The 22,023-nt window shown below is 37.2% G+C and overlaps 1 protein-coding gene across 1 annotated transcript in view; it reads left to right on the plus strand.

The window, feature by feature from the left end:
• The window catches only part of LEMD3 (LEM domain containing 3), a 91,784-nt gene extending 87,673 nt beyond the window's left edge, over positions 1 to 4,111 (plus strand). Inside the window, exons 11-13 of the mRNA XM_032170656.2 lie at positions 1,438 to 1,543; positions 1,635 to 1,713; positions 1,935 to 4,111. Of these exons, the coding sequence (XP_032026547.1) occupies positions 1,438 to 1,543; positions 1,635 to 1,713; positions 1,935 to 2,098 (349 nt within the window). The 3' untranslated portion in view covers positions 2,099 to 4,111. The remainder of the gene's footprint in view (positions 1 to 1,437; positions 1,544 to 1,634; positions 1,714 to 1,934) is intronic.
• Positions 4,112 to 22,023: the final 17,912 nt, after the last annotated feature.

Raw genomic sequence — 22,023 nt, forward strand, 5'->3', positions numbered from 1 at the left:
CAGTATGCACACGTGTTTGCAAGCAGACACACACACACACACACACACACACACACACACACAGAGAGAGAGACAAACACCACCTCTATTTTGCAGAGATAGAAACAGTTAGTAGTGTGATGATACCTCTGTTGGGAATCTTACCTCATGCCTTAGGAATTGGCAAGTCCACTATTTTATTACCTAAGATGAAAATTTGTAATTTAAAGTGAAGTCACTTTGCTCTGTCTGCTACCATCTTTGTCTCACAAGCAAGACAAATGTCCCTTACTACAGCAGAAACACCTTAAAACTGTCATTATAGTAAAGTGACTGTACAAAATGTTAGTCCTGTATCAATTATTTTGGAAGAGAGAAGCTCAAACATAGTATTTACTAAGAATTTTCTTTAGGAATTTGAACATACCATTACAATTAAAGAAAATAACATTCGCCGGGCACAGTGGCTCACACCTATAATCCCAGTGCTTTGGGAGGCCGAGGTGGGTGGATCACTTGAGCTCTGGAGTTCGAGACCAGCCTGGGCAACGTGGCAAAACTCCATCTCTACAAAAAATACAAAAGAAATTAGCCAGAATTGGTGGTGTGCGCCTGTAGTCCCAGCTGTTTGGGAGGCTGAGGTGGGAGAATAGTTTGAGCCTGGGAGACAGATGTTGCAGTAAGCCGAGATCACGCCACTGCACTCCAGCCTGGGTGACAAAGCGAGACCCTGTCTCAAAATAAATAAATAACATTTAACTTTTATAACTTTAATAAGTTCAGAACTCATTTAAAGTGCTTATTAACAATAGAAAAAAAACAGAAATTACTGTAAGTACACAGGATTTTTAAACATAGGAATGACCCAATCCATTTATTCTGCAGTGGTGGGCTACTCTTTCATTGCCTCAGCTCTCTGCACTCTTTTTTTTCTTGAGACGGAGTCTCACTCTTGCCCAGGCTGGAGTGCAGTGGCATGATCTCAGCTCACTGCAAGCTCTGCCTCCAAGGTTCACGCCATTCTCCTGCCTCAGCCTCCCGAGTAACTGAGACTACAGGCGCCTGCCACCACACCTAGCTAATTTTTTTTTTTTTTTTTGTATTTTTACGGGGTTTTACAGGGTTTCACCGTGTTAGCCAGGATGGTCTCCATCTCCTGACCTCATGATCCGCCTGCCTTGGCCTCCCAAAGTGCTGGGATTACAGGCATGAGCCATCACGCCCGGCCAGCTCTCTGCACTCTTTTACTGGAAAGTGAGAGGAGGGCTGAGACTTCTGAATTATAATTTTTAAATCCACCTCCTGTTAGTCAACAAGCATTTCCTTAATACCAATTAAAATCGTATGTGGTTTTAAAACTATACCAATTCTAGTAGTATATATATGTTGTAAGAGACAATGAAGAATTTTTACCGAGTAGGAATATGGTTGTTGATTTTTGTTTTCATTAACTTTTAGGGAAATAGGGGATCAGTGGCATTTGGCAATTCAAGAAGCAATTTTAGAAAAATGCAGTGATAATGATGGCATTGTTCACATTGCAGTAGACAAAAATTCACGTGAGGTAAAGTAACTTTTAGTATTGAATTTCATGTTTTGGATTTGTTGCTATTAAATTAAACTAAGACTATCTTCTTTCTTTTTTAATATCACAGGGTTGTGTATATGTTAAATGTCTGTCTCCAGAATATGCTGGAAAGGCTTTTAAAGCATTGCATGGCTCTTGGTTTGATGGTAAGAAATTTGAGTACTACAAACATTTTGAAAAGATAGTTGTAGTTAATTTTAAACTATACCAGATTTCAAATAAAAGAATTTAGGTTAGCATTTTTTTGAGTAATAATTTTAGATGACTTTATTTATGTTTTGTGCTCATATGTCTTTTACCACAGTTAATTTTCTGCAAATATTAAACAGTTTTACCGATCTGAAATACTGTTTTTATCTTACAACAGGGAAATTGGTTACAGTAAAATATTTACGACTAGATAGATACCACCATCGCTTTCCCCAGGCTCTCACTTCCAACACTCCATTGAAGCCATCAAATAAACATATGAACTCTATGTCTCATCTTCGTCTTCGGACTGGCCTAACCAATTCTCAAGGAAGTTCCTAAAAAGATTTTCTTCCATTTCTAAGACTGTTATTTACAATAGGAAAATTCCTGTTCGGCTTTTTGTCTTCCTTTTTAAATGCTTTTTGTATGTAATATTTTTATTGATGAATACATCTCTGAACGTTCCAGACGTCTTAAGGTTCCAAAGGGATTTAGCAGTGAGGCAGCAATGCTGAGTAGGTAGGATAATTATTTCATTCAGTTTTTGGAGCTCAGTTAAGCCAATACATTTAAAGTTTTGCATGAAGAACATTGACTTTATTAAGCATTTTCAGATGTGGTGGTTGTATTTTTGCCCCAAGAAGTGTTTGGATAACCACACAAAAGCATGGTGAAAAGGCTTCTTGTAGTCCCATAATTTCTTGTGAACTAATGTTGTGAATTTTTGTATACAGTCACCTGCATAGTTCCTACAGGCTAATGTGGTAAAACTGTTGATTTCCCAATTTAACCTTAGGTTTCTGTTGCTTATAAGCGATTCATTTGCTACAGCTGGAATATGGGAAAATTAATTTGGGCTTAGTGGTTACAAATATGTGTAAGTGGATGTATATGTACTTAAACTGACTTTGTATATATGTATAAATGCTGGTGGTGGTGAAAGTAGTCTTGTTTTATGAGGATATCTGCATTAAAGCAGTAAAATAAGCTTTCTATTTTATTCATAATCTAATGTGTATGTATATATGTATGTGTATATGTGTGTGTGTATATAGATGTGTATATATATATATACACACACACACACAGATATACACATATGGCTGTACTTTTGCATAGATCAAACAGCCAAACACCTGGAAGTATTAGATACAAGTTTAAAATATTCTTTTATAGGTTTTATATAAAAATGTCTGAGTATGATTTTGTGTGAAAGTTCTGATACCAGTTGTAATAGATTCAAATTTATGTGAGCAATAAAGAAGAAATTGGCAGATATTGGAAAAATATTTTGTGAAAAGCTGTATTTATTATAAATACTAGGGCTGTGACATAGTACCATTGGGATTAAGTCATTTTCCCAATCTATTTATAATTTAATGATATGTTAGTGCCTCTGTTATATGTCAAGTTTAAAGCAGGGCACATTGTTGCAGCAAAATGTGTATTTGACAAATTATACTTGCAATTTTGGGTCATGAAAGTTTGCAATATAGTAAATGCACGATTGACCGTTGCTTTGTGCCTCAGTATTTAATTTGTTTCAGCAAACTTACTTTATTACTGTTTATGATTTCAGATAAAAATAGTTGCTGAGTAAATTTTACTTGTAATCTACAATTGGCTTTTTAAAAATAACCTGTTGATATATAATTGTCAGTCCAAATGAATATGTGAAACAGCTGGAATTGTACCAATTTTGGTTTTATTTAAAGCTCAGTTTCCTTTTCGTTTTATTGTATGCGTTGGGTTTGCAGCATGAACTTGCACAGATAATGCACGTTTTCTGGTTAAGTAAACATGATGCACACTATTCTGTAACAGAAAGCCCTATTGTGCCTTACCTATGTGCTTTTGTGGGCACCTTGTTTATGAAGAATAAAAAATGATTTGTTATCTGAAGAGAATAAATTTTAAATTCTCAGTTTATGTCTCAGATGCTAACGTGTGAAAATATAAATATATATAATATATAAAGTAACCAATCTTCCTGTATTTTATGTGCATCATAGTGATTTATCTGAGCTTAGTGACCCCCATCTTGTAACCTGTTGCAAGAGTGAATGTAAAAAATAGTTGTGGCATTTTAAAAGGTCGCCTTTGATGCAGATGCATCTTTTTCTTGCTTTTGAAACATATTTCATGTAAACATTGTACATTTATTATTGTAATATATACTATTATGCAGCTTATTTTACCTGAAACTGTTAAGCCGACCAAGATCCCTCCCTGCAAGACAGATGGGAATGTGTATAATAACTAGGTATTTGAGAAGTTCTGAAGTTTGATGTAATCTGTTACTTGTCCTGTTAAAAAAAGGAAAAAATTCTAATTAAAAATTTATTAGTTTTTTTTATGTGTCTTGGCTTTTTAAAAACTTTTTAAGTGCCCTGTGTCTGTATTGATTTTTTACCAGTGAAAATAGGTGTCTTTAGTTTAAATCTGTTTGACAGTCTGAATATTTGTGCTTATAAAGATGAGTGAAGATCATAAAGTTAATTTTAACTATCCTTCCCCTCAGCATTTTATTTTTCCTTATGAAAATGTCTTCATCCAACTTTCAAGTATTTGAACCAAAATGGGGCAAGAATGTCAATCAGCTGCATCACAAAGCATTAGTTCTGCTAGATACTTTTTCACAGCAAGACTTTCTTAAAAAGGAAGCATTTCTTTTAACATTCTGGCTTGAATTCTATTGCATTATAAACTATTAACAAACAGTTCATAGGCTAGTTACTTTAAATAGCATTGGTTTAGACTTTCTGATAATCAAATAAGAAGACTAGTCAGTCATGTGGTATACTTATTGATTACTAACAAATGCCAAGTACTGTTACGTGTTAGGGATACAAAGATGAAAAACGCATGACCCAATCCTCAAGATGGTCACAGTCTAGAGGAAGAACACAGAGCAGATAAAAGATAATGTGGAAAATACAGTGAGAGCAAAACAGGCAGAGGAATTCTGGGAGTAAAGAAAGGCACCTTACGCATCTTAATATAGAGGGAAGACCTCAGGGCAGGTGAGGCAACAGCTGAGCCCTATTTTAATTCAGTTGAACACTTACTGAGTACCTCTTAATTAGTATAGATACAATGATAAAATTTCCCTTTCCCTTGAGCTCTCAGGAGAGCTTCTATTACTGTGATGAGCTCATGAAACTGAATGTGTGTGATCTGTGTAATTACAAAATCAATACTCATTGGTATGTAGATTCATGAATATCTTGTGAATATTGAAGGCTGATGTTGGGTTTTGTTATATTTTCCTTGTATTCACAGTTTGAATGGCAAGTTATGATTTCCAAGTGAACTGTGGTTTGATGTGTCATGTGCCCAGAACATTTCCTTTAATAAGATTTACCTTGCAGTTCTTCCTCCGTGCTCCTGTTGACATCACATTATTGTAAGTCCCCTACATGGCTTTTTTGCCTTTTTTTTTCCTAGACTTACCTTGTCACTTTTTCCAGATGACTCACACAGGGTGCTAAATCAAGCAGAATTTTGGCAATCACTCTTTTAGGAAGGATGCTGAAGAACAGATACTTAAGAACTGAGATGATTAGGAACCAGAAGTTGTGCTGAATGTCCAGAATGCTCTTGACCTTTAAGAATAAACAATGTCCAGAATGCTCTTGACCTTTAAGTCCCATTGGTTAAACTTTATGGCTAGAAATGCATTCTCATGGTAGTTTTCTATGCCTGAGAACGTCTACTAGGGGCAACAAGATAGACGCATTTTATTGATTCTTAGATTTTAAAACCAGTAGAGCCTGTGTAACTCAGATTTACTTTTTCTTTCATGGGTAGACATTGGAGACCTGAGAATGCTCCTGAAACTGGAAAGAAGGCAATATAGGTAGGGCAATATAGGTATAGAGAGCACATGAACAAAGATTGATGAGAAACAACCCAGTTTATGCATAAACTAAAAGCAAAACTGGGTGTGGTGGCTCACGCGTGTAATCCCAACTAGTTTAGTTAAGAGGCTGAGACGGGAGGATCGCTTGAGTCCAGGAGTTTAAGACCAGCCTTGGGCAACATTTAGACCCATCTCTAAATGAGAAAAAGTTAGCTGGGCGAGGAGGCACACGCTTCTAGTCCCCATCTACCTGAGAGGCTGAGGTGGGAGGATTGCTTGAGCCCACAAGTTCAATGCTGCAGTAAGCTATGGTCATGCCACTGCGCTCCAGCTTGAGTGACAGAATGAGACTCCGTATTAAATAAAAAATCAGTTGGCCAACATGGCGAAACCCCATCTCTACTAAAAATACAAAAAAATTTAGCCAGGCTTGGTGGCATGCACCTGTAGTCCCACCTACCCAGGAGGTTCAGGCATGAGAATCGCTTGAATGTGGGAGGTGGAGGTTGCAGTGGGCCAAGATCGCACTACTTCACTCCAGCCTTGGTGAGCAAGACTCTGTCTCGAAACAAAAAAACAACAAACCATAAGTAGTTTCTTATGACTGAATCACTAAGGACATCAATAGATAAGAAAGGCAATGGTCACATCTTTGTAAGTCACGTGAAGATTGGATGTTGGCTATTAAAGGGAGGTTAGGTGAGAAACGGATGATAAGGATTTGTTGGCATGAAAAATAGAGAAAAGACTTGAAGAATAAGATAAAATGGGAAAGATTTGATTAATTATTGAGAGAGAAACTGATACCTAATTATTTAGCATGGGAAATCTAAAATCCCAACATTTGGGGAATAGATGGTAAGGAACAGATTGGATAGGAAAAATGATAAATTGGGGTTTTGGCTATGTGAAGTTTGACATGCCTACAAAACATTTAGGTGGATGTTTCTAGCAAGTGAAGGGGGATCTACATTTCTGAGATATTTTGAGAACTGTCTGAGGGAGGTACAATTTGGGAGTTAGAACCGTGACTGTGGGTTAGATGACCTAGAGAGTCCAAATGGTTAATCCCATTTCTGCCTTACCTGTGTGGCCCTTAGATAGGGATTGAGGATGGGGTGAAGTAGAAAGGAAAATCTGAACTAAATTAAGAAGGTAGAATTTGAGAATGTCTTTGAATGAAGTGAAGTTAAAGTGTAATCTAATATGACCATCACATTTCTGGTTTGGGTAGCTGGTTGGCTGGTGATGACATTCCCCAAATTATATATTACAATTGTCCCGTGGTATCTGCAGGGGATTGGTTCCAGGACCCCTATGGACACTAAAATCCACAGACGCTCAAATCCCATATATATAAAATGACATAGTATTTGCATTGCATACAGTCTACTCATACCCTTCCATACACTGTAAATCATCTCTAGATTATTTTTAATACCTAATACCATGTTATTGCTATCTAAATAGTTGTTATACTGTTTTTATTATTTTAAATTTTTTTGAATATTTTCTATCTGCAGTTTGTTTAATCCACAGATTTAGAGCTTGTGGATACACAGGGCTGACTGCACTAGAGGAGGGGAGCAGGAAGCCAGTTATGGTGCTAGATAAGATGTCCTATAATTGACAAAATAAAGCAAACTAATCCTTCTGACTTCTCTTTGTCTATTGCAGAACATTGTTGGAGGAAGGGCAAGAGGGGACTGTCTTTGAGAATCTCTCCTCTCCACAAAACAGAATTAACTTATAAAATGTTCTGCCATTGTCTGTGATTCTTTGATATTGATTAGAAATTTTCCTAGTTTGTAGAAAAATGAGATTTTGTATAGATCTAGAAACCTGCGGCTGTCAAAAGAAGGAATACATGCTAAAGTTGACTTTTGTCAACTTTTGAACTGTTCTTAAATGGTTTATTTTACACTCAAAACTAGAAACTTGTTTGAGGCTTTATGTTAGACAGCCTGTGTAACTGTAGTCAAGTCATTTGGCCTGAAAGGCTTTTTCTTTTTCTTTTCCTTTTTGTTTTGGTGACTTCATTTTGTTGCAGTGATTTAAAAATACAACTTTTAAAGGGCAGTCCTATTTTTATAGTTCCAAATGTTGCAATACTTCTCTTTACAAAAACAAAAAGGTTACTAATATGGAATTTTAAAATTTCAGTGACTATTTTCTACTAAATAATAGTGAAATTCAAGTTGGATTTCAAGGCCTGCCTTTATCTAGACAAGTGCTGTTTCAGAGAAATATGTCAGTTGTGTAATTAATAGTTAGAATTCTAATGGCCACACTAAAACAAGTATAAAATGGGTAAAATTAATTTTGGTATGTTTAACCTTATATATTCAGATTATCTGAACTTGTCATAAAAATGTTATTTATATACTTCAAAACGTGGAGTATATATTATTGCTAAGGTGACCCTGGGATATATGACTTAAGTGCTAAAACCTATATAGTGGGTACCTTATTTACAGCCTATCTTAATCAGATTTGACATTTTAATTGGAAATACTTGATCTATATTGAGATATAAAATCTACAGTTGAAACAGTAGATTCACATACCCAAGTTCTTCCCAAACACTTAAAGTTTTAAAATTTAAATTCAAATTTAAATTAATTTGAATTAATCAAAACTTCAGTCCTTCAGTTGTACTACCCACATGTAGCCAATAGCCACATATAGACAGTGGCTACCATGAGTACAAGTCTAAACCAACCTGTACCTTTCTAGCCAAATCCCAGTCCTCACCCATCTATCTGTGCTCCAGCTGAACTGAACTGCTTGCCTGTCTTCTGTATACCTAACTTTTACTTGATTCTGCTTTTACTGATAACTCTCCTATTATGCCTCCTTCACTTAACCTTCTCCAGCCACACTGGTCTTCTATTTCTCCTGTATACTTCCTACCTACAGGGCCTTCACACTTGCTAATCTCTGCCTGTAACATTATTTCCCTGGGACCAGATCTTTGAATGACCTGCTCCTCCTTATTCAGGTTTCAGCTCCCATCTCTTCATGGAGACCCTCTCTGGCCTTTCTCTTTTAAATTGCTGTTTTATTTTCTTATTAATGTCTGAAAGTATCTTATATATTTATTGCCTATATCCCTTGCTACAATATCAATCCCCATAAGAATAGGGAGTCTTATTTTTGTGTTGTTTACTTGATTTTTAGGTCCCCAAATAGTGTCTGGCTTAAATTAGGTGCTCAGTATATATTTTTTGAATCAACCTATACACTTTATTCTGTTACTCTGCATCTAAAATTAAATTTGTGTTTTGATTCTAGGGAGTTCAATATAACTTTCAGGAACCTAATTTCTTCTTAAGTAGTGCTTTAGCAGAATCCCACAGATTTTAATGTGTTGTATTTTCATTTGCATTCAGTACAGAATACATTCTAATTTCCCTTTTGAGTTCTTCTTTGCCCCCTGGGTTATTTAGGAATGTGTTATTTAGTTTCCTGATACTTGAGGATTTTCCAGGTAACTTTACTTACACTTTTGATTTCTAATTTTATTCCTTTAGCGTCCATTGAATGATTTGAATCCTTTTAAGGTTGAGACTTACTTTATGGTCCACAACACAAACTTTCCGTAAAAATTCTATGTGTACTTGAAAAAGAGTGTTTTCTGCTGTTATTTGGTGGGCTGTTTTATAAATGTAAACTTGATGAAGTTGTTTGATAGTATTATTCAAGTCTTCTGTATTCTTACTAATTTTCCATCTACCTGGTAATTATTGAGAAGGGTTATTGAAATCTCTAACTATAATTGGGAATTTGCCTATTTCTTACAGTTCTGACAGGTTTTGCTTCATGTATTTTAAAGCTCTGTTACTACGTATATAAATAATTAGGGTTATTATATTCTCTGTGTTTTGACTCTTTTATTATCATGGAAGTGATCTTTATCCCTAATAATATTCTTTGCTCTGAAATCTACTTTGATATTAAGATAGCCACTCTAGCTTTCTTTTAATAAGTGGTAGAAGGGTACATCTTTTTTTCATTTGTTTTTAACTTATTCATATCTTCATATTTAAACTATGTTTCTTGTAGACAGTATTTAGATCTTTTTAAAAGATCTGGTCTGATCACTCAATCTCTGCCTTTTAATTGGGGTATATACAACATTTACATTTAACATCTAATGTGATTATTCATTTGGTTAAGTTTGTCTCATTTTGCTGTTTATTTTTTATTTGTCTCATCTGTTGTTTCCTTTTCCTTTTTTCCTGCCTCTTTTGGACTGAGTATTTTTATGGTTTCATCTTATCTCCTTTGTGGCTTTTTGATTTTAGTGGTCTCATTAGGGTTTATAATATACATCTCTAACTTGTCACAATCTACCTTTAAATGATATTTTACCACTTCATGTATAGTATAAGAACCTTTACAATAATATACTTAACATTTTTCCCTTCCTAATCTTATTTCATCGATTTCATTATATATATATTGTTCACAACACATTGTTTAATTTGGGTTTATACAATTATGTTTTCAAAAGATTTCAACAATGAGAAAAATATTATTATATTTACTCATTTAGTTACTATTTCCAGTGCTCTTCATTCCTTTGTATAGGATCATACTCCACCTGGTAGCATTTTCCATAAGCCTAAGGAACTTAACTTTTCTTGTGGAGAAGGTATGCTGGAGATGAATTCTTTCAGCTGTTGAAAACAGGCACTATTTCTGGAACGTAACCATTAGTCACTCTTACCTCTAGTCCTTTCTGTTGGTTCTTTCAATTGGCAGTTTCTTCACACATGTATTGATCAGCACCCTGTAGCAAACTTGAGAGAAACCCTCCATAGATCTCTAGAATTCTCTCTGCTGCTTTGTCATCTCTGGTATTCTGTCCTGTGAACTCTAGCTACTTGGTCTTCCCAGACTCTTGACTCTGTTTCCTCAACTCAAGGAGCCATTGGTCTCTACCTGGCGTTTTTCCTTGCTGCTTCAGAGTAGCTTGGAAACTCTCAAAGTAGTAAGCTGGGACAACCATCGGTCCCACCGTGTCTGCTTCCTGTTTCTCAAGGATCACTGTCCTTTGTCTTATGTCCTGTGTCTTAAAAACCACTGTTTCATATATTTTATCCAGTTTTTTTTCCAGACAAGAGGGTAAATCCCTGTTACTTCATCTTGGCATAAAATGGAAGTCCACAATCATTTTGGAAAAGGATAGAATCTTGTTTTCTTCATATTAACATATTCACTAACTGACTCTACACCTGTGGGATAATATAAATTAAAGAGGAAGAGCTCACACCTGTAATCCCAGCTACTTGGAAGGCTGAGGCCAGAGGACAGCTTGAGCCCAGGAGTTCACTACCAGCCAAGGCAACATAGCAAGACCCTTTCTCTAAAAATAAAAATAGGGCGAGCATGGTGTCGCATACCTATGGTCCTAGCTACTCAGGAGGCTAAGGCAGGAGTATCGCTTGAGATCAGAAGTTCAAGGCTGCAGTGAGCTATGATCACACCACTGCACTCCAGCCTGGGTGACAGAGCAATACCCTGTCTCAAAAATAAAAAATAAAAGAAGTATCTGTAGTCTTATGAGGGCTTTTAAAAATTATGTAAGAATCATTTTGATACTTGCAGGTCAAGATTGTGTCTGACCAGCAACTAACAATTAGTGCCTCCCAACATCTTTCTAAAATACGATAGAAAGTCAGAAAAAGATGAAAAGTTTTAATGCCTGAAACTAAGGCTGATAACCAACCTATTGATTCAAGTAGGAAAGAATTGCCTGCAGGACTTAATATAGAATATGTGGAGCATAAATTAGAATATATGTAGTGTGTGTAGACACACACTCTTTATCACTTGAAGAAAATCCGTCCTGATGGTCTAAGAAATCAGGTTTGAGATACCCAGTTCTTCCTAAAATGCCTTCTTCCTCAAAGATATGAGTCCAGACCAGTGGTTTGCTAGATCTGGTTTTTGTACCATTTTGTGAGAGATAACTATAAAATTTTAGATAAATTTTTGCCAGCTAGTTGTTAAACACAAATGTCATTTTGATTTTGCAATTGACCATGTTGGGAGTATTTACACTTTGGGAATCAGACTCTACAAACTAGGATTCCTTTTTTTCCTGAGTTGTTAAACACTGTTAAACATTTACTGCACTGAGTATGATGGTAGGTGTGGGTTTGTCATATATAGCTTTTATCGTGTTGGGTTACACTCCTTCCATGTCTAATTTGTTGACAGTTTTTATCATGAAAGGATGTTGAATTTATCACATGCTTTTTCTGCATCTGTTGAGGTAATCGTGTGGTTTTTGTCCTTCATTCTGTTAATGTAGTGTATCACATGTATAGATTTGTATATGTTGAACTATCTTTGTATCCCTGAGATAATTCCCACTTGGTCACGATGAATGATCCTTTTAATGTGCTACTGAATTCAATTTGCTAGTGTTTTATTGAGGATTTCTTCATCTGTGTTCATCAGGGATACTGGCCTGTAGTTTTCTTTTTCTTGTAGTGTCCTTGTCTGGCTTTGGTATCAGGGTAATGCTGGCCTCGTAAAATGAGTTTGGAGGTTTCCCCTTCTGTTCAATTTTTTGGAAGAGTGCGAGAAGGATTAGTATTACCTCTTCAAATATTTGGTAGAATTCAGCAGTGAAGCTATTAGGTCCTGAACTTTGTTTTCTTCTTTTCTTTCTTTTTACTTGTTTCTTTTTCTTTTTTTTTTTGAGACAGAGTCTTGCTCTGTCACCCAGGCTGAAGTGCAATGGTGTGATCTCGGCTCACTGCAGACTCTGCCTACTGGGTTCAGGGGATTCTCCTGCCTCAGCCTCCAGAGTAGCTGGAATTACAGGCACCTGCCACCATGCCCGGCTAATTCTTTTTGTATTTTTAATAGAAACAGGGTTTTGCCACGTTGGCCAGGCTCGTATCGAACTCCTGGTCTCAGGTGATCTGCCCGCCTCAGCCTCCCAAAGTGCTGGGATTACAGGCATGAACCACCGCACCCAGCCTGAACTTTGTTATTTCTTGGCCTTGCTGTGAATTAGGCTTTGGTTTAAGGGAATGTTGTGGCAGGTTTGATCCTCTATCCGTATTACTCAAACTTTCTTCATATCAGCAACAAGGCCGTATCACTTTCTTATCATTCATGTATCTCCTGGAGAAGAATTTTTAATTTCCTTCGAGAGCTTTTTCTTTTCATTCACAGTTTGGCTATCTGTTTAGTTCAAAAGGCCTAGCTTTTAGCCTGTCTTGGCTTTTTACATGCCTTCCTCTCCAAGCTTAATCATTTCTAGCTTTTGATTTAAAGTGAGAGATGTGCAACTCTTCCTTTCACTTGAATGTTTAGAGGCCATTGTAAGGTTATTAATTGGCCTTTTTCTTTTTTTTGAGATGGAGTCTCGCTCTTTCGCCCAGGCTGGAGTGCAATGGTGTGATCTCAGCTCACTGCAACCTCTGCCTCCCAGGGTCAACGATTCCCTGCCTTAGCCTCCTGAGTAGCTGGGATTACAGGCACCTGCCACCACCCCAGGCTAATGTTTGTATTTTTAGTAGAGACGGGTTTTCACCATGTTGGTCAAGCTGGTCTTGAACTCCTGACCTCAAGTGATCTGCCCGCCTCAGCCTCCTAAAGTGCTGGATTACAGGCATGAGCCACCAGGCCCGGCCTAATTGGCCTAATTTTAATATTACTGTTTCTCAGGAATACGGAGACCCGAGGAGAGGTAGAAAGATGGGGAAACAGCCGTCAGTGGAGCAGCCAGAACACATACAACATTTATCAATTAAGTTTGCCATGTATGTGGGTGCAGTTTGTGGCATCCCAAAACAATTACTGTTCACACATTACCATAACAGATATAATAATAATGAAAAAGTTTGAAATATTGTAAAAATCACCAAAATGTGACACAGAGACATGAAGTAAACGCATGCTGTTGGAAAAACGGCATCAATAGACTTGCTTGACTCAGGGTTGCCACAACCTTCAATCTGTAAAAAAATGCATTATCTGGAATGAAGTATGCCTGTATTGTATTCTTGAAAATCACTGGGGGGAATACATTTACCAGCATATCTCTTACTTAAACAAACTTTAAAAACTGGATAACTATCCTGATGGCAATTTGGAAATTACTTTTAAGATGGTTTCCTGCAGCCTCTCCTCTCATTGCCGTTTCTTCTCATTCTAATTACTTTGAAAGATGACAATTCTCAAGCCACCAGCAAGTAATAAGCAAGATGAGCACTGAGACACACTCAGAGAAGAGTAATTCCAGCAATTAATAAGATTATAGAGGGAGAAATGCAAGGAGAGTACAAGTGGTGAAATATATTGAGAATGATTGTTTTCATTTTATTGGCTCAGAGTATTAGGGAAAAGACTCAAGAAAGGAAATTAGCTTAATTTCTCTTTTCCTTAGGAGGAAGACTAATTTCCGTATATGAAATTAGTCTCTTTCTGAATGCAAAATTAGTCTTCCTCCTAAGAGTTGTGGACTGGCTGGGTACAGTGGCTCATGCCTGTAATCTGAACACTTTGGGAGGCTGAGGCAGGAGGATCACTTGAGCTCAGGAGTTCAAGACCAGCTTGGGGAACATAGTGAGACCTTGTCTCTACTTTAAAAAAAAAAAAAAAAAATTAACCGGGCATGGTGGTGCCTGCCTGTAGTCTCAGCTATTCAGGAGGCTGAGGCAGGAGGATCACTTGAGCATGGGAGATAGAGGGTGCAGTAAGCTATGATTGTGCAACTGCACTACAGCCTGGGTGACAGAGCAAGACTCTGTCTCAAAAAAAAAAAAAAAAAAAAAAAAAAGAGTTGTGGACATTAGCTTGAAATTTCAATACAGATTTGTGGAAAAGATTCTTGCAACACTTGGTTTTTGATTCACAAGATTGGTTGATAGTTTAAAAAAAACACCTCAGTATGCATATGGGCACAAAGGTTGATTAAAGGGTGATAATGAAATACAGAGAGATGGTTTTGGGGATGCACTGCTCCTACAAGCTGCTCTACAGAGTTAATAAGGGGAGTTAGTTATTAGACTTCCTTACTCTATCATCACCCCATTTTCTTAGTCCCTCTTTCATATTTTCCATCTCTTTGTCTTTCTGTACTACATGCTGAGAAACTTCTTCACATCCATTTTTGAGTACACTAATTTTATGTTCAGCTGGGTTTAATCAACTCAAAAATGGATTTTAAAAATTTGTTTTTATGAGATATATTAGGTGTATTTATCTCAACTTTATTGAGATATAAGTCACATACAGTTCATCTATTTAAAGTGTACAATTTAGTAATTTTTAGTGTATTCACAGTTGTATAACCAGCACCACAATCAGTTTTAGAATATTATCATCACCCCAAGAAGAAACTTTACACTTCTTAACCATCACTCCCAATCCTCTTAACCCTCACATTCCTAGGCAACAACTAATCTTTCTGTGTCGTCATATTTTCCTATTCTGAACATTTCATATAAATGTAATCATACAATATGTGGTCCCTTGTGGCCAACTTCTTTCACTTAGAGTAATGTTGTCAAGGGTTCATCCATGTTGTAGCATATATCAGTACTTTATTGCTTTTTATAGCTGAATAATATGTATAGATATACTATATGTTATTTATGTGTTATTAGTTGATGAACATTTGGGTTATTGCCACTTTTTTGCTTATTATGAAGAATGGTGGTATGACCATTCATATACTAGTTCTCAAATAGATATAAGTTTTCATTTATCTTGGGTATAAGTAGGAGTGGAAGTGAAGGTTGTGGCAACCCACAAGTCATATGGTAACTCAATGATTAACATTTTGAGGAACTGTCAGGCTGTTTTCCAAAGCAGCTGTACCATTTTACATTCTCACCAGCAGTGTATGAAGGTTCCAGTTTCTTCTCACCCTCTTCAATATTGTTATTATCTTTTTTAAAGCCATCCTAGTGGGTATGAAATGGTATCTTAGTGTTGGTTTGATTTGCATTTTCCCTGCTGGATTGTGATGTTGGGCATCTTTTATGTGCATGTTGGCATTTATATATCTTCTTTGGAGAAATGCCTATTCAGATCATTTGCCCATTTTTAATTGGGGCATAGTCTTCATTACTGTGTTGTAAGAGTTCTTTAAATGTTGTAGATCACAAGTCCCTTATCAGATTTCGATGTGCAAATATTTTCTCCTATTTGTGGGCTCTTTACTCTCTTGATGATGTCTTTTATAGGACAAATGTTTTAAATTTTGATAAAGTACAATTTATTTTTTGTTGTTGCTTATGGTTTGAGTATTTAAGAAACCATTGCCTAATCCAAGGTTATAATGATTTATACCTATGTTTTCTTCTAAAAATTCTATTGCTTTTCCTTTTACATTAGGACTTTGATCCATTTTGAGTTAATTTTTTAATATTGTGTGAGGTAGTAGTCCAACTTCATTTTTCTGTATGTGGGTATCCATTTGCAACATCCCATGAGATATCCCAGCACTGACCTATCTGTTGAAAAGACTGTTCCTTACCCCATTGAATTGTCTTGTCGCCCTTGTCAAAAATCTACTGATTGTAAATGTGAAGGTTTATTTTTGGAATCTCAATTATATTTTATTGATTTATATGTCCATCCTTATGCTAATACCACACTGTCTTGATTACTGTAGCTTTATAGCAAGTTTTTAAATCAAGAAGTGTGAGTCCTTCAACTTTGTTTTTCTTTGTCAAGATCATGTTGACTATTCTGGATCCTTCAATTTCCTAATAATTTTGGTGGGATATGCTTCGATTATTGCAAAAAAGCCAGCTGGCATTTTGACAAATTATTTGAAAGCATGAAATGATAATTTTCACTTTATGTTTGATTTCTGCTCTATAATCAAAGAATCATTTTGCAAAATATCCCAGGCTTCATTTTTAAAAGGGTCTCTCTCTGATCATATAATTCCTTTCTGCTCTTCTTGTGATCATTTTTGTTGTTATTGTTGTTTGTTTGTTTGTTTTTAAGACAGGGTCTTGCTCTGTCAATCAGGCTGGAGTGCAGTGGTGTGATCTTGGCTCACTGCAACCTCTGTCTCCTGGGCTCAAGCAATCCTCTCACCTCAGCCTCCCGAGTAGCTGGAACCACAAACGTGTGCCATCATGCATGGCTAAGTTTTTGTATTTTTTTAGAGATGAGGTCTCTCCATGTTGCCCAGGCTTGTCTCGGACTCCTGGGCTTAAATGATCCACCCACCACAGCTTCTCAAAGTGCTGGGATTACAGGCCTGAGCCACTGTGCCTGACTTCCTTGTCATTGTTTTTTATCCTTTCCAACTTTTTTTTTAATTGCTAACTGGACAGACCCTGACATATTTCTGATAATGCTTGTGATTTGAGCAGTTTTCTGTCATTTTTATTGACTTTGTGAAATCCTCCAATTTTGAGAAGTTTGCTAGTTCACTTTGTAGTGGAGTTTCATTGAACTTATATTGTGTTTTTAATGACAATCTGCAAGACACTGACACAGACATTAACATAATGGGCAGAAATAGACGGTACTGTGAAGTAGAGAAGGATATTCAAGGAGGTACTGACTTTTTAAAGAGCACTTTTGTAAGAGAATATTTTATGTTGTAATTCCACAAATAACCATATAACCTCCACATGAGGTTGTATAGTTGATAAACACTTGAATTATGAAGACACTCTAGTATGTAAGAATTTAGTATATGATAAAGGTGGCTTTTAAAATTAGTGAGAAAAGTGAATCATTCAATAAAAGTGAAAAAAAAAATTAAGAGGAAAGTTAGAGCCCTAATGTTACTAGTGCCAGGGCCTATGGCTTCGGCAATTGTGTTTCCTTAGAAGAGGCACAGGCTCTTTGGCTTCTAATAACTTAGAAGATCTTAATGAATTGATACTTCCACATGGACAGTCACTCAATTTCCTCATACAAACTTGTCTGACAGAGGATATCTTTCACAAAGATTTCCTATGTCCCAATAGTATAACAAACATTTAGTGGTGTTCTTGAAATTCAGGCTCTTCTCCTTACCAGACTTCTGTTCTTACAGGACAAACGGACAAAAGGACGATGGTTTCCTGATGCTTATTTTATTCAGGATTCTCATTTTGTTTGACAATCACCATTGGGCTCTTCTACACCACTAACAGCATTTGATTAACAGAATGCTAGTAACATATCAGTGAAACAGGGATCCTATTAGAGGAACACGTAAGTAGCAGAACTATTCTGGAACACAACTTCCCAACTGGTGTGCCATGAATGCGTTACAGATTTACCCAAATATTAGCTTTAGAGTGGTGGCAGAACTTGGGATAGTGGAGCTCAAGGCCTAGTTGCCTCCAGCAGGTTGTAAGCAGCTTCCTTTACTGAACCAATGCACAGTACAATTATTATCCTTTTCTTTGAGTGCCATTAAAGCTTGAAACAAGGTGGGGAAGCACTGTTCTAAGCAATTAGCTGGGAACAAGCAGAACGTGAATAATATCATTAGGCAAACACAGTCATTTGGTTTAGGGAAGAGTATCACAGATTTCAGCAGAGAATGAATGAGGAAGCAGATTAGATTTTTTTCTGACTCTAAATCACTTCAATTCTATTTTCGTATTAGACTATATCACTAATATGATATGTATATTAGTATCAAACTTCTGCAACTTTTACTTGTTAAGACTTCTCTACATATACCCAGATAAGTTCCAGGAGGAATAAAGACTTGAGAAATAGTCATAAAATAAGCAAAAGAAAAATTAGAGGAGAACATTTGATATAGGTCTAAGCACAGAGATCAAGAAATGATAAAGAAGAATGTTACATGCTTGGTTGTATTAAAAGTTGTCTCCTATTCTGTAGGTTGTCTGTTCATGCTGACAATAGTTTCTTTTGCTGGGCCGGGCGCGCTGGCTCAAGCCTGTAATCCGAGCACTTTGGGAGGCCGAGGTGGGCGTATCACGAGGTCAGGAGATCGAGACCATCCTGGCTAAAACGGTGAAACCCCGTCTCTACTAAAAATACAAAAAAAAAAAAAAAAATTAGCTGGGCATGTTGGCGGGCGCCTGTAGTCCCAGCTACTCAGAGAGGCTGAGGCAGGAGAATGGCGTGAACCCGGGAGGCGGAGCTTGCAGTGAGCCGAGATCGCGCCACTGCACTCCAGCCTGGGTGACAGAGCCAGACTCAAAAAACAAAAAAAAAAATAGTTTCTTTTGCTGTTCAGAGGCTCTTAGTTTAATTAGATCCCATTTGTCAATTTTCGCTTTTGTTGCAATTGCTTTTGACATTTTCGTCATGAAATCTTTGCTCTTGCCTGTGTCCTGAATGACAATTGCCTAGATTTCCTTCTAGGGTTTTTGTAGTTTTGGGTTTTACATTTAAGTCTTTAATCCATCTTGACTTAATTTTTGTATAAGGCATAAGGAAGAGATCCAGTTTCAATTTTCCGCATATGGCTAGCCAGTTTCCCCAGTACCATTAAATAGAGAATCCTTTCTCCATTGCTTGTTTTTGTCAGGTTTGTCAACAATATTTTTACCTAATGCTGAATAATGATTGAAATTGTATTTTATTTTACATTTTATTTTATTTTATTTTATTATTTTTTTGAGACAGAGTCTCGTTCCATGGCCCAGGCTGGAGTGCAGTGGCACAATCTTGGCTCACTGCGCGCTCCGCCTCCCGGGTTCACGCCATTCTCCTGCCTCAGCCTTCCAAGTAGCTGGGACTACTGGCACCCGCCACCACCCTCGACTAATTTTTTGTGTTTTTAGTAGAGATGGGGTTTCACCATGTTAGCCAGGATGGTCTCGATCTCCTGACCTCGTGATCTACCCACCTCGGCCTCCCAAAGTGCTGGGATTACAGGCATGAGCCACCGCACCCAGCCGATTGCAAAAATATTCTTAAAAAATGTTTTAACATAGAAAGACCAATATCTCAACAGAAAAGTAGTCAAATGACATCAGGAGATGATCCACAAACGAACAACTGCAAATGGCCAATAAATATATGAAATATTCCACCACAGAAATAAAGGCAAATTAATGAACAATTGAGAAGGAAACTGGATAAATTTGACTTCAGTTTAGGGAAAATAGGCCCTTTACATAATGGTTGGTTGTTGCGTAACGTGATGAGCATTTCTGAAGGTTAATCTGGCAATATGTAACACAAAAATATTTTAACGTTTATACCCTTTGACCTTATGTTTTAATTTTTAGGAGTCTAGTCTGAAGAAATTACCAGAGATAACATGAAGATAAATGAAAATGATGTTCATCACAACTTGATTTATATTGTGACTAAAAATTAAAAGCAACTAAATCTACAGATGTGGTAATAAGTAAATAACAGATTATCATATGGAATTCTGGAAAATCATCAAAATAGTGCCTTTGAAGATGATTTAAGATGTGGCAAATAGTGTCTTTGAACTGCTTAAGTTACATATATATTATATCATTCACATATATATATATATATATATTTTTTTTTAATAGAGAGAGACAAGGTCTCATTTGGTCACCCAGGCTGGAGTACAGTGGCTCCATCAAAGCTGACTGTAGCATCAAATTCCAGAGCTCAAACAGCCTCCCAAGTAGCTAGGACTACAGGCATGCCCACCATGCCAAGTTAATTAAAATTTTTTTTTTGTAGAGACAGCGTCTCGCCGTATTGCTCAGTCTGGTCTGAATTCCTGGCCTCAAGCTACCCTTCTACCTCAGCCTCCCAAAGCATTGAGATTACAAGTGTAAGCCACTGCACTTGGCCTCAAATATATTTCATATAAGACACTGTTAGTTGTAAGAGGCTCCATTATTTTCTCTGGACCTTAAGAAAGAAAACAACAACAAAAATGACATTCAAGGTGTAGATTGTAATAGAAGACCCTAGCATAAAGTTAGGGTCAGGGTAAATGAGAAGTAGACCTGTCTGTAGAAGGGAACCGTAAAGAAACCAACCAGTCCTTGTTCAGATTGTGGTTTCAACTCCTACTACCAGCATCATCTAAGAAGCTTAAGCAAAAAGAAAATTTAAAGTGCTCACAGGAGCAAGCTGTGGTTGCACCATCCACCGCACTCCAGCCTGGGTGACAGAGAACTTGTCTCAAAAAAAAAAAAAAGAGTAGGTTTTGGGTATATTCAGTTTGAGATATCTGTTAGACATCCAAGAGGAGATGTAAAGCAGAAAGTCGTTGCTCAAGGGATGAGACAAGGATAGAGTTATACACTTGGGAATCACTGTATACAGATGGAACTTAAAGCCACATAACTGGATGAGATCAACCAATGAAATGACCGCAGACAAGGGAGAGGAGAGTGTTGGGTATTTCAACGTTTCAAGATGGAGGGAGGAGCAGGAGCCAGCAAATGAGACTAAGTTGGAGGAGCTAATGAGGTAGAAAGATAAGGAAGCGTTTTCAGAGGGAAATAGTATTCAATGGTGTTGAAAACTTCTGAGGCATCAGGAAAGATGGTTTCAGTAGAGAGCTAGTAGGTATGAGCAGGGCAGGAGAGGATTCTCCCCGCCACATACGCCAGGAGTGTTGGGTGACCATTAGGTGATGGTCAGGTGGTTAACTATTTCTCAAAGGAATAATTGCTAAAGTAATAAGTAATAACTGCCAGGGAAAGGCAGTTTTCTAACAGACAGAAAACACCTGAGGCCGGGCGCAATAGATAGAAAACACCTGAGGCCGGGCGCAATAGAAAACACCTGAGGCCAGGCGCGGTGGCTCACGCCTATAATCCCAGCACTTTGAGAAGCCAAGGTGGGCGGATCACCTGAAGTCAGGAGTTTGAGACGAGCCTGGCCAATACGGTGAAACCCCATCTCCACTAAGAAATAAAAAATTAGCTGGGCATGATGGCACACGTCTGTAATCTTAGCTACCCGGAAGGCTGAGACAGGAGAATCACTTGAACCCGGGAGGTGGAGGTTGCGGTGAGCTGAGATAGTACCACTGCACTCCAGCCTGGAAAACAAAATGAGACTCCGCCTCAAAAAAAAAAAAAAAAAAAAAAAAAAAAAAAAAAAAAAAAGAAAAAGAAAAACACCTGAAACTGATCGGAAGCTTCCCACCAAGATCTCAGGAGTGGGGAGAAGTAACACAAGATTCTGGAAGTACACCAACATTTAAAACCCCAAGTCAAGAGGTCAAGCTGTGTACTTGGTATCTCAAGTTGCCTGTTTGGCCCTCTTCCAAATGTACTTCCCTTCCTTCATTTCTACCATTTCCTTACTGTTCTAAAGCTTTTTAATAAACTTTCACTCCTGCTCTGAAAAAAAAAAAAAAAACTTAAAAAAAATAAAGTGCTCACAGTTCGTAGTTCCCTCCAGGAAGAAGAAAACATCCATCCCCCTGGCAGAAATGAACCTTAATGCAGGTAGGCAGCAATTTTCTTATTTGTAATTTTGACAA

Source organism: Hylobates moloch, unplaced genomic scaffold (genome assembly GCF_009828535.3).
Source record: "Hylobates moloch isolate HMO894 unplaced genomic scaffold, HMol_V3 SCAFFOLD_12, whole genome shotgun sequence".
NCBI classification, from domain to species: Eukaryota; Metazoa; Chordata; class Mammalia; order Primates; family Hylobatidae; genus Hylobates; species Hylobates moloch.